We start from the raw sequence: 12,345 nt of genomic DNA on the forward strand, positions 1-12,345 counted from the left end.
TTTAAAAATTTTTAAATTTTTTTTTTTTTTTTTTTTTTTTAACTTTTAAACTCTTTCCTCTTCCAGTGAACAATTGACAAGATATGGATTATAGTTACAGTTAAAGGGTTTATTGAACTAATTTTCACTGCTGAAGTTCCTATGCCCTCTGATAGCTTCCTTGAAAAGTTTTCATAGATTAAAAACTCTGCTTGTCCTCAGCCTTTGATCTCTTGCTTTGATGCTCAAACAGAAGAATGATACAAGACTGAGAATCTTGCCAGGCTAGGTAGGCTTGTGAAGGACGTTTCCTTTAAATACAAAATAAAATGAAAAGGGGAAAATTATGCTAATTGCTTTGGGAAAAAAATCTGACTTTTGGGTCTGACTCTGTCTTTGTGTATTCCTGGATAATTTACTTAAACTGTCTTAGCTTTAGTGTTCTTATCTTTAAAATGAGTAGGGTCTGTAACTCCTAAGATACCTCCAATGTGAAACTCTGAGTCACTTCTCTCAGGCTGAATTGTTTGTGTGGTCCTGTAACATAAAAGAGTGACTAAGGGAAATAGAAAGCAGAATATATTTTATTTTCAACTTAGTGGCAATAATTTAATTTCCTTCAAAATATACCTACAAAAGATTTATTGGTTACCAATTGGTTTGTTACCTCATTTTTTAAAAGTAACATGTTACGGTTTTAAGTCTGACAGAACACATGCTATTTTAATTGCAGAACAGCACATTTTGTGAATATGCCCTCTCAATACTTTTCTTAAAGGGTTGTGCATGAAGCTGTGAAGAGTTACATGTCATCTTATGGAATATCTCTTTGGTAAATTTGTTCCTAAAGGTCTTGAAAACTAAGAGCTAGTTATACTGGGTTTACATTCTTCTAATTAGTTAAGGGTCTAGTTTTCTTGATTTAGAGCTTCTTTACCCTTCAAGAATTAGCCAAAAACAACATAGCCAAGTATAGGAAACATAATTCATTGGCAGGTAGAAATGTATACTGTTATGTTCATTACTTTAAAAAATATAGGCTACAATTATATCTGGATAAATTATGGAGGCTCTGTTGCTACTTTGAGAAATAGTAGTGATGGCAGCGGTGGACCGTCTAGAGTGGCTGCTGCCATCACGCCAGTTGCAGCAAGGAGGTGTGGCTGGGGCTGCATGCTCTATGGAGCTGGTGGGAGCTGGGGAACAAATGGGGACCCCACCCCTTCCAGGTTGGTGGGTGGGAGCTTCCCAGGTGCAGCTTCAGCTACCCAAACTGTGGGTGCAGACCTGGGCCTCCTGCTCCATGGAGCAGGCAGGAGCACACTCCTTGCCCTTGCCCCCCCAGCCCTTCTCTCCCATGCCAATGCAGCTGCCCAACCAGGCATCCCTACACTCCTTAGGGGCCCAGGAAGGCCCACTCTGCCCTCTCAGGCTCAGAAATGCCTGCCTCTACTGTCTGGCTTTTATCTATTGTTGGCACCCAGTCCGACCTTGGAGCAGAGTCAGGGCCAAGCCCATGTGTTGTCACAGCCCAGCCAGGTGTGCACATGCTCAGGGTAGTGTTGACATGCCAGCCCCCTGCCACCTTGGCCCCCTCCAGATTTTGGTCACCAATGAGCATAGGAGGGAAGCTGAGGGGAGGCTGAGGGCAGCTTGGCGCTGACCTGTAGGCAGTACCTACAGCCTGGGTGCCATGAACAATAGCAGGAAGCAGACAGGTTTCTGGGCGAAAGTGGGTTGGGTCCTCAATGAGGCTCCATCTTCAGGCCAGGGAGGGTCTGAAGGCTAGGGGCCAGGCTGCCAGTTCCATGGACTAGAGTGGGAACTTGTGGTACCTTTTCCCAGGCCTGCCCATGGCTGCCTGTGTACCAGTTGGCACTTTCTTCCCTTTGAGGCCCATAAAAGCCCCAGGCTCAGCCAGAGCTGAGCAGACATCGGGATGACCAGCTGCAAAGAGGAGCTGCCCATTCCAGGGCCTCCTCTTGGTTGAGAGCAGCAGACATCAGGACAACAGGCTGCAGACAGGAGCTACCCACTCCAGGGCCTCCTCTCTGTTGAGAGCAGCAGACATCAGCACAACAGAGCTGCAGAGAGGAGCTACCCATTCCAGGGCCTCCTCTCTGCTGAGAGCAGCAGATGTCAGGACAACCAGCTGCAGAGAGGAGCTACCTATTTCAGGGCTTCCTGTCTGCTGATGAGCTGCAGAGATGACAGGATGACCTGCCTTCCAAGAGGAGCTACCCACTCCAGGTCCTCCTCTTAGCTGTTGTCACTCAGTAAAGCTCCTCTTTGTCTTGCTCACCCTCCACTTGCCTACATACCTCATTCTTCCAGGGGCAGGACAAGAACTTGGGACCTGCTGATTGAGGCTAAAAGAGCTGTAACACAAGCAGGGCTGTTACATGAACAAGAAACATGCCCCTTGTTCATCACATTGCAGGTGAAGAGAAGAAGAAAAGAGCTCTGGCCCTTTGGGGAGCCCAGACTTGGGAACTCTCTGAGCCAGGACTCTTTGGGGCCCTGGGGTTCCTGGCATCTCCAAGCTTCCACGTGCCACCATGTCCCCCAGTGCCAGCTGTGGAAGCTGCTTGTGGTACACCTACTCCAGCCATAGCTTCAGGGAGAACTGGTGCCCATACTGGCACCTGGAGCTGCCCGCCCTGCTGCAGCAACTGGCATGTCTGATTTTGCAGGGGCTGGACCCCATACTTGCTCACACACCCATTGCTGCTCCACACAGTCTCCCTTGGCGGACATGGGATCCACTCCTGCAGTGTGAGTCAAGTGCAGCCTCCTAGGCTGAGTGGGCGGAATGAGCCTAGCAGGCCCTGTCAAAACTAAGGCAAAGGCGTCACTGGCCACAGATGTTTTTGGCCAGAAAAACAACACCCCAAAGATCCTGTAACAGTAGGAATTATTTTAGAGCAGTGGTTCTGAAAGTGGACTGTGTGAAGCCCCCAAAAGATGGTTTTGAAATTTGTTGGGTTATGATTTTGTTCTTGTTGGCACAGTGATTGAGGGAAGTGCTACTGTTAATGTAGTGGATAATCAAACATCCTGCAGTACACTGGACAGTTTTATATAACAAAAAAACATGTCTTATATAAGCATGATTTTTGAATTTTCTATAAGTATTTATGTATTTGAAAAAGCCTGTTTTTTTGTTTGTTTGTTTCTTTTTTGTTTTTGTGTTTTTTCTTTGATACAGAATCTCTGTCACCCAGGTTGGAGTGCAGTGGCGCTCTCTTGGCTCACTGCAACTTCTGCCTCCCAGGTTCAAGCAGTTCTCCTGCCTCAGCCTCCCAAGTAGCTGGGATTGCAGGCGTGTGCCACCATGCTCGGCTACTTTTTTTTTTGTCTCAAAAAAAAAGGGGAATATTTAATATGACAAAATTGAAAACCATTCTTCTGGAGAATATTTAGCTTAATACTATATATCTCCCTAGAGTGTTTACAAAGTTGGACAGCCAGTCTACCTCAGTTATTAGTAAATTGCTAATGACAATATCAAGGTAGATATGTTTAACCTCGCAGTATTCCCTCTGATGATTTACTCCTGGTTGGGAAAAACATTTCTAGGTCGTTAAACACAATAATACTGCTTTACAGGCATCTTTAGTATGTTGCTGAACCATTAGAATATTTCTGAGTCAATTGATACTTTGAATGTGAGGGTTTTGTCCTTGAAATTGTAAATAAGGGAATTGATTTTGGAGATTGGTGTGATGTTTCTTTGTAAGCGAGGAAGGATTTTTCTATTTTTAAGCATGGGCAACTGTTAAAGTAAAGGATAAATTTTTTCTTTGTAAGCGAGGAAGGATCTTTCTATTTTAAAGCATGGGCAACTGTTAAAGTAAAGGATAAATTTTTTCTTTATGATGCACCTAAAGATAACACAAGAAAGATACTTAGCCTTTGCAATGTATTTTGCCATTAAAAAAATTTTAAGACATTTAATATGTGAAATATAGCACAGACATAGAAAAGTACATAAAACATAAATGTGTAGCTTAGTGAATTATTCTGAAATGAGTTTCTGTATTATATTCTTTATACTAAATAATTTTCATTTTGTTGCAGCTTGAGAAATGAATAATGGTTATCCCTTTGACATCAAGGGAGTTCCTCAGCCTATTTAAATTTAAGAGAGGATGCCATATCCTGAAAATAGCAGTTTTATAGTCAAACATTAGTTAAAAATATACATCATTTTCAGAAACACCTATAACATATAAGTGGGATTGCAACACAGTGAGGGTGCCATCTTTAAGTTATAGGCGAGATCCACTTTATGTTCTTCACATGACAGGAGTTTATGTATTTGAGACATGGTAGCATTAGGCAAAGCCTGATCTATGCAACAGAATTTTATATGTTTGTTAATATTTTTTACTTTATTCTTTTAAGGAAAGATACATGGGCTACCTGAAATGTAGGTTGAGATTTTGTAAAACCACATGCGAATAGACTTGAATATCTGAGTTAAGTCATTTCAACTTTTTTTCTTTCTCCCCACCCTCGCCCCACTTCGTTTCACTCTTCCTTCCATCTCACTCTGTTGCCCAGGCTGGAGTGCAGTGGCATGATCACAGCTCATAGCAACCTCAACCTCCTGGGCTCAGGTGATTCTCCCATCTTAGCCTTCTAGGTAGATGGGACTACAGGTGTGTGCCATGTAGTCCCATGCCCAGCTAATTTTTTTTCTTTTTGTTTTTTTGAAGAGAGGATTTTTGCCATGTTGTCTAGGATGGTCTCAAACTCATGTGCTCAAATGATCCCCCACCTCAGCCTCCCAAAGTGCTGGAATTATAGGCATGAGCACTACACCTGGCTAGTTTTCTTAAGTTAAGGAGTTGTAGGATATGTAGATATATATGGCATTTTATCTATGTATTGGTAAAATATTTTGATTTCATATAAAAGTGTCACTTGTGGAGGCTGTTTATTGTATTTCTTAGAGTAAGTGCTGAAAGACTACATTGAAGGTTGCAAGGTTCAAGTTTTCCTGTCAAGCATGATTTAAATCACGTTTGTAATATCCAATATAATTGTCCTACTATCAAATTATTTTCTTTTTTGGAGATGAAGTCTTGCTCTGTCATCCAGGCCGGAGTGCAGTGACATCATCTTGGCTCACTGCAACTTCCATCTCTCAGTTTCAAGCAATTCTCCTGCCTCAGCCTCCTGAGTAGCTGGGACCACAAGTGCCCGCCACCACGCCTGGCTAATTTTTGTATTTTTAGTAGAGATAGGTTTTTGCCATGTTGGCCATGCTGGTCTTGAACTCCTGACCTCAAGTGATTCACCTCCCAAAGTGCTAGTGGGATTATAGGCGTGAGCCACTGTGCCCGGCCTCCTCCTCACAAATTCTATAGGATTTGTTATTCATTTCTTCATTTAACCATGAGTGATTATTTATTGAGAGCCTAGTATGTACCAGGAGCTACAGAGCTAGAAATAATATGAGACTAGGGAGAGATGAGTACACAGTGAGCTTTAATACAGTGTGCTCCAGTGCTGTCACAGATATGTCCTGGGTGCTTGAGACACACAGAAGAATGTCAGGGAAGGTTTCCAGGAATCTAGAAGAATAAGACTTGGTCAGGCAATATGGAGCTGAGGACATCTTAGGGAGAGGGAATAATCTCTTTAAAGTAGGAGGCAGGAGAGAATGTGGGTTATGCTGGCAAGTACCAGTGGTTCAGCATGACTAGACTAAGGATCCTATGTGTTGCATGACAGATTTAGAGAAGAAGAAAAGTAGGGGCCCAATCATGAATTCATTCTCATAATTCAATTTGTTTCAAATTAGAGTCTTGCTTTCTTGCCTGTGCTGTTCTCGAACTCCTGACCTCAAGTAGTTCTTCAGCCTTGGCCTCCCAAAGTGCTAGGATTATAGGCATGAGCTGCCATGCCCTGTCTCATAATTCATTTTATTTTTTATCTTATTTTTTGAGACATAGTCTTACTCTCTTGCCCAGGCTGGAGTGCAGTAGTGCGATTAACAGCATACTGCAGCCTCAACCTCCTGGGCTCAAGTGATCCTCCTGCCTTAGCCTCCCTAGTAGCTAGGACCACCGCTGCATGCCACAACTCCTGGCTAATTTTTTTTTTTGATAGATGAGGTCTCACTATGTGGCCCAGGCTGGTCTTGAGCTCCTGGGCTCAAGCAATCCTCCTGCCTTGGCCTCCCAAAGTGCTGGGATTACAGACGTGAGTCACCACTCCTAGCCTTGTAATTCATTTTAGATATAATAATTTCATCAAGACATTTTTGTATCTACCTTAATACATTTTCTCTAATGCTTAGAAGTTTAGAATTTTATGCCTTGGAAGTTGAAGCTATAGGATAGGAGTGCTGGTGAGATGCAGTCAGTCTCCTTGAAAAGATTGCTGCCCTGGGCACTATGCCTCAGATGCCTTACCATTTCTAGCGGTCTGGTAAGGGTGAGATCCCAGAGTTTTATTTTTCTAGTTTCATGCTCTTTTATTAGTATTGTATTAATTGGGTGATTTGGTTTCAGTTCTGAGAGTCTTGACAAAAATCTGTGTTGAAGAAACCAGGGGCATGTACAGGTTTATTATGATTCTAATTCTGTGACAGATGGCTGATGTATCATAAACCCTCCTCAATTTTAAATGCTAACTTTTAGGCCGGGCGCAGTGGCTCATGCCTGTAATCCCAAAACTTTGGGAGGCCAAGGCAGGCAGATCATGAGGTCAGGAGTTCGAGACTAGTCTGACCAACGTGGTGAAACCCCATCTCTACTAAAAATTAAACAATTAGCCGGGTGTGGTGGTGCACGCCTGTAATCCCAGCTACTCAGGAGGCTGAAGCAGAGAATCGCTTGAACCTGGGAGGCGAAAGTTGCAATGAGATGAGATCACGCCGCTACACTCCAGTCTGGGCAACAGAGTGAGACTCCATCTGTAAATACATACATACATACACACATACAATACATACTAACTTTCGTTTCTCCTCCTAGCTTTTGGCAGCTCTTGGTTAGACATAGTACTTGAGTGACTTGTTCAGTAGCTGGCTTCCACCTCTAGCTTTGCATGGCAGTATTTGAATATATAAACAAAGTATGGTTTTTCTTTTTATTGTTGTGTTTTTTTTGTTTTTTTGCTTTTTTGAGGCAGAGTCTCGCTCTGTTGCCCAGGCTGGAGTGCAGTGGTGCAATCTCGGCTCACTGCAACCTCCACCTTCTGGGGTCAAGCTATTCTCCTGCCTCAGCCTCGCTGGTAGCTGGGATTACAGGCACCCACCACCATGCCTGGCTAATTTTTTTGTATTTTTAGTAGAGACAAGGTTTCACCATGTGGCCCAGGCTGGTCTCAAACTCATGGGCTCAAGCAGTCCACTTGCTTCGGCTTCCCCAAGTGCTGAGATTATAGGCTAATCTACCCCACCTGGCCCTGCAAAGTGTGGTCTTTATAAGTTAATACAGCATGTTTTCATTCAGCAGATACTTACTGAATGCTTATTACTTGCAAGATTGAGAAACTCCTGCACAAAATATTCAAAGGCTGCTCTGAAGTGATATGCTTAATTTTAGGACTCGTACCTTAATAACGTGTAGTGACTGTGTAGTTTTGTTCGTGTTTATGAAAGTTTGTTGGTTAAGAGTTCCTGAGTACAGAGACCTTTCCATTACTGTGGTAAGAAACAGTACTTTAAAAAGCATGCTGACAATACATGAATTCTCTGATCAATCTTAGCATGGCTAAAAGTAAGACCACTAGACATTATATCTCCTCAAGGAGCTTACAATGAATCCATATTTAAATTTTCAATATTATTTCAAAGATAGTTTTTTTTGTTGTTTTTTGGGTTTTTTTTGAGATGGATTTTTGCTCTTGTCGTGCAGGCTGGAGTGCAGTGGTGCAATCTCTGCTCAATGCAACCTCTGCCTCTTGGGTTCAGGCGATTCTCCTACCTCAGCCTCCTGAGTAGCTGGGATTCCAGGCATGCACCACCCTGCCTGGCTAATTTTTTTGTATTTTTAGTAGAGACAGGGTTTCACCACGTCAGTCAGGCTGGTCTCGAACTCCTGACGTCAGGTAATCCATCCGCTTTGGCCTCCCAAAGTACTGGGATTACAGGCGTAAGCCACCGTGCCCAGCCCAAAGATAGTTGCTTGGTTTTTTTTTTGAGATGAAGTTTCGCTCTGTCGCCCAGGCTGGAGTGCAGTGGCATGATCTCAGCTCACTGCAACCTCCGCCTTCCTGGTTCAAGCGATTCTTCTGTCTCAGCCCCCCGAGTAGCTGGGACTACAGGTGTGCACCACCACCCCTGACTAATTTTTGTATTTTTATTTTTTTTTGAGATGGAATCTCGCTCTGTTACCCAGGCTGGAGTGCAGTGGTGCTGTCTAGGCTCACTGCAACCTCTGCCTCCCAGGTTCAAGCAATTCTCCTGCCTCAGCCTTCTGAGTAGCTGGGATTACAGGTGCCTGCCACCACGCCTGGCTAATTTTTGTATTTTTAGTAGAGATGGGGTTTCACCATATTGGCCAGGCTGGTCTTGAACTCCTGACCTTGTGATCCACCCGCCTTGGCCTCTTTAAGTGCTGAGATTACAGGCGTGAGCCACAGTGCCTGACCAAGATAGTTTTTTATAGTTGATTTGTTCCAGCTAACATTGCATTTGGCTGTGTCTCCTAAGTGTTTTTTAAATTTTTTAACAGTCCTTCCACCATCTTCTTCCTCCTCTTCTTGTTATTGATTAGCTGGAGAAATCATATCATTTGTTTTATTGAAGATGCCACATTCTCTACTTGACTGATTGCTTCCTTGAAGTATTTAACTTCTTTCTCTGTTTCCTGTAAACTGGCACATAGATCTAAAGACTTGATTAGATTCAAGTTCAGTTTTGTTTTGTGTAAATGGTAAGTACTGACTATTGCATTTCATGAGGAGACACCTAATGTCTGATAGTCCCACTTTTAGTGATGCTAAGATAGATCAGGGGATTCCTGTAGTGTCAACAAGACAGACACAGACAGGTTGTAAAGTTTCTTCTCCTTTCACCTTATTATTATTTGTGTCTTTAGCATCCATTAATGATCATTGCCTAGATCTGTTAGTTCATTAGTGGTTGCAAAAAGTGATTTTCTAATTTATTATTCATTTTCCATTTATTAGTGAAAGAACTTCTAAAATTTTTATTTTTATTCTTATTTTTTTGAGATGGGGTCTCACTTTGTTGTCCAGGCTGGAGTGCAGTGGCACTATTTTAGCTCACTGCAGCCTTGGATTCTTAGGCTCAAGCAGTCCCCCTCCCTCAGTCTCCCAAGTAGCTGGGACTACAGGCACGCACCACCATGCCTGGCCACTTTTTTGTATTTTTTGTAGAGATAGGGTCTTGTTTGTTACCCAGGCTGGTCTCAAACTCCTGGACTCAAGCGATCCACCCATCTAAGCCTCCCCAAGTAATGGTATTACAGGCATGGGCCACCGTGCCTGGCCTCCTGTCTCTTTTGATATGACACTTTCATTAATTGCATAGTTGTTAAATGAACCTTGATTCATTTAACTTCAGCACTCATGTTCTTCCAATTATTATTGTTGTATCTTCTTGAAGGAAGCCTTTAAGGAATAGGTAAGACTCAAATGGCACTATTAAAGGGTGCATTTGTTGGGATAGTGCATTTGTTTTGATATGAGGAGTTTTTTCCCCATGTGAACATAGGTCTAGCAGCAGAAAGACAGAAGGCACTGTGACACCAGTCTTGGGCTGTAGAGTGATGGGAGAACAAGAAAAACAGGCCAGAGAAATAGCACAAGGGGCCTTGCCATCTGTATTGAGGGATTTGGTGTTTTTAATGCTTATGGGATGGGCCGTGAGGTTGATAGAAAATTGTCCTTGTTGGCCGGGCACGGTGGCTCATGCCTTAATCCCAGCACTTTGGGAGGCCAAGGCAGGCAGATCACGAGGTCAGGAGATCGAGACCATTCTGGTTAACACGGTGAAACCCCATCCCTACTAAAAATACAAAAAAATTAGCCGGGCGTGGTGACGGGTGCCTGTAGTCCTACGTGGGAGGACTGTAGCTAAGTGGGAGGCTGAGGCAGGAGAATGGCGTGAACCCAGGTGGCAGAGCTTGCAGTGAGCTGAGATCTCTCCACTATACTCCAGCCTGGGCGACAGAGCAAGACTGTGTCTCAAAAAAAAAGAAAAAAAGAAAATTGTCCTTGTTGAGAGAGGGCCCTCTTGATTGTAATTTTCATTGGCATTTGCAGAGAAAAACTCAGCCTAAGAAGCTGATACTTTCTAAATAAAGTTTGGAGAAAATTAACCTGTTGAGTGGTGGTTAACTAAAATTCTTAGGACCTGTAATCCTTAAGCCTACAGTTTATTCAGATGTCATGTATTTATGTTGAATTTGAATCAATGTGGTGTGTATGTGTATACGTATGTGTGTGTGTGTGTGTATATATATGAATAATTTTTTTCCTTTAGTTGCTGGTATGGATTGGATGATGTACATATATATAATTTGTGCAGTGATAAAAGTGTATTTAAGTAATTTATTTCTGCTGACTTACTCTTGGTTTTTAAAATGTCGCATTATTTAATTGGCCTCCTGTTACATTATTGGCTATATTGAAATCTAAGGACTAATTGTAGATTAGTGGTCTCTATCATAACTTGGTATAAAATTTGGCTGATAGTTGTTTTGCTATCTTTTAATTACTGATTTCTAGGGCCCTGTGGTTATGAATGTGCTTCAGTTTCATAATGCCTCCTGCTATGGCAGACATCCTTGACATCTGGGCGGTGGATTCACAGATAGCATCTGATGGCTCCATACCTGTGGATTTCCTTTTGCCCACTGGGATTTATATCCAGTTGGAGGTACCTCGGGAAGCTACCATTTCTTATATTAAGCAGGTATGTTAATAGGTATATTTTCTGTGTGTTTAGCATACTGTGTCACTTGGGGGAAATATCATTCTATAATAGAAAATGTTAATGTAAATTTTATGTGATAATGATAGTAATGAAGTGATAGTAATTAAGAAAAATTAGCTTACATTAGCTAGTTTGAAATGTTTGGTTGGGTTATTTAAACTGTCAAGAAGATTTTCTTCTAAGTTCAAGTCTTTGAAATTACTGTCTTTGAGCTTGTCACACTTTTAAAATGTGATTTTAGTTCATTTTCTCTTGTCTTGTTTTTCTTCTCTTCCCCCTTTCCTTGACTCTTGGGGGAAGTAAGACTTTTCTGCTGTTCACCAGATATTTTTCCCTCAGCTGGCTTGCCTTTTCTGTTGCATTAGTTTTTAAAATAAATTGATGTGCACTGTTAATTTGTAAAAACCAGCATATACATGAACTTGTTTTCTAAACTTTCTCTCTAATGTTTTCAAAAGCTGAACCCAATGTAAAATTAGGAGTTATGGTATTTTAAGAAAACATATTTATGATATACCCTTGAAAACTCTTGACTTTGGACAAGCCTTGTAACTCCTTTCCGAGCTTTTCTTCAGAGAGACAGTAATTCTAAAGCGGCATGATCCTTAAAGTAAAAGAAAATATAGAATTGACTTAAGCATCTCATAGGCTCATGGTGCACCTATTTTTATAGTCACCAGTGACAAGTATGGAGTATTTCACATTAGATTAACCATTTATCTCCTTTTTTATTGTAAAAGATACATAACCTAAAATTTACTATTTAGACATTTTTAGGTGTGCATTCACAATGCTGTGCAACCATCACCAGTATCCATTTCTAGCACTTCCCCATCATCCCAAACAGAAACTTCATACCCATAACTGCCCCTTCCCTCAATTTCTGTTTATTTTGATTCTGTTTTCCATCTCTACCAGTTTGCCTATTCTAAGTACTTTATATAAGTGGAAACATACAATAAATAGTTATCCTTTTGTGGTTGGCTTACATAGCATAATGTTTTTAAAGTTCATGTTGTAGCATATATCCTAGTTTCATTCCCTTTTATGGCTGAATAATATTTCATTGTATGTATATGCCACATTTTGTATATTTATCTGTTGATGAACATTTGGGTTGGCTTCCAGCTTTTGGCTATTGTGAATATTATGTTGCTCTGAACATTGGAGTATAAATGTCTATTTGAATTCCTGCTTTCAGTTCTCTTGGGTATATACCTAGAAGTGTGATTGTTGGTTCACAGTGGTAACTCTATGTTTTAACTTTTGAGGAAACGCCACACTGTTTTCCACAGTGGCTGTACCATATAATGTTGGGACCAGCAGTGTACAGGGTTCTAGTTTGTCTACATACTGGCCAACGCATGCTATTTTCTCCTCCCTCTCTCCCTCCCTCCCTCTCTTCCTCCCTCCCTTCCTCCCTCCCTCCCTCCCTCCCTCCCTCC

At 41.9% G+C, this 12,345-nt stretch overlaps 1 protein-coding gene across 1 annotated transcript in view; it reads left to right on the top strand.

Annotated features, from left to right (window-relative positions):
• PIK3CB (phosphatidylinositol-4,5-bisphosphate 3-kinase catalytic subunit beta) overlaps positions 1-12,345 on the top strand; it is a 195,695-nt gene that overhangs the window by 65,162 nt on the left and 118,188 nt on the right. Inside the window, 1 exon segment of the mRNA XM_017895819.1 lies at positions 10,693-10,879. Coding sequence (XP_017751308.1) covers positions 10,709-10,879 — 171 coding nt within the window. The 5' untranslated portion in view covers positions 10,693-10,708.

This window comes from Rhinopithecus bieti, unplaced genomic scaffold (assembly GCF_001698545.2).
Source record: "Rhinopithecus bieti isolate Rb0 unplaced genomic scaffold, ASM169854v2 scaffold_26603, whole genome shotgun sequence".
Taxonomy (NCBI): Eukaryota; Metazoa; Chordata; class Mammalia; order Primates; family Cercopithecidae; genus Rhinopithecus; species Rhinopithecus bieti.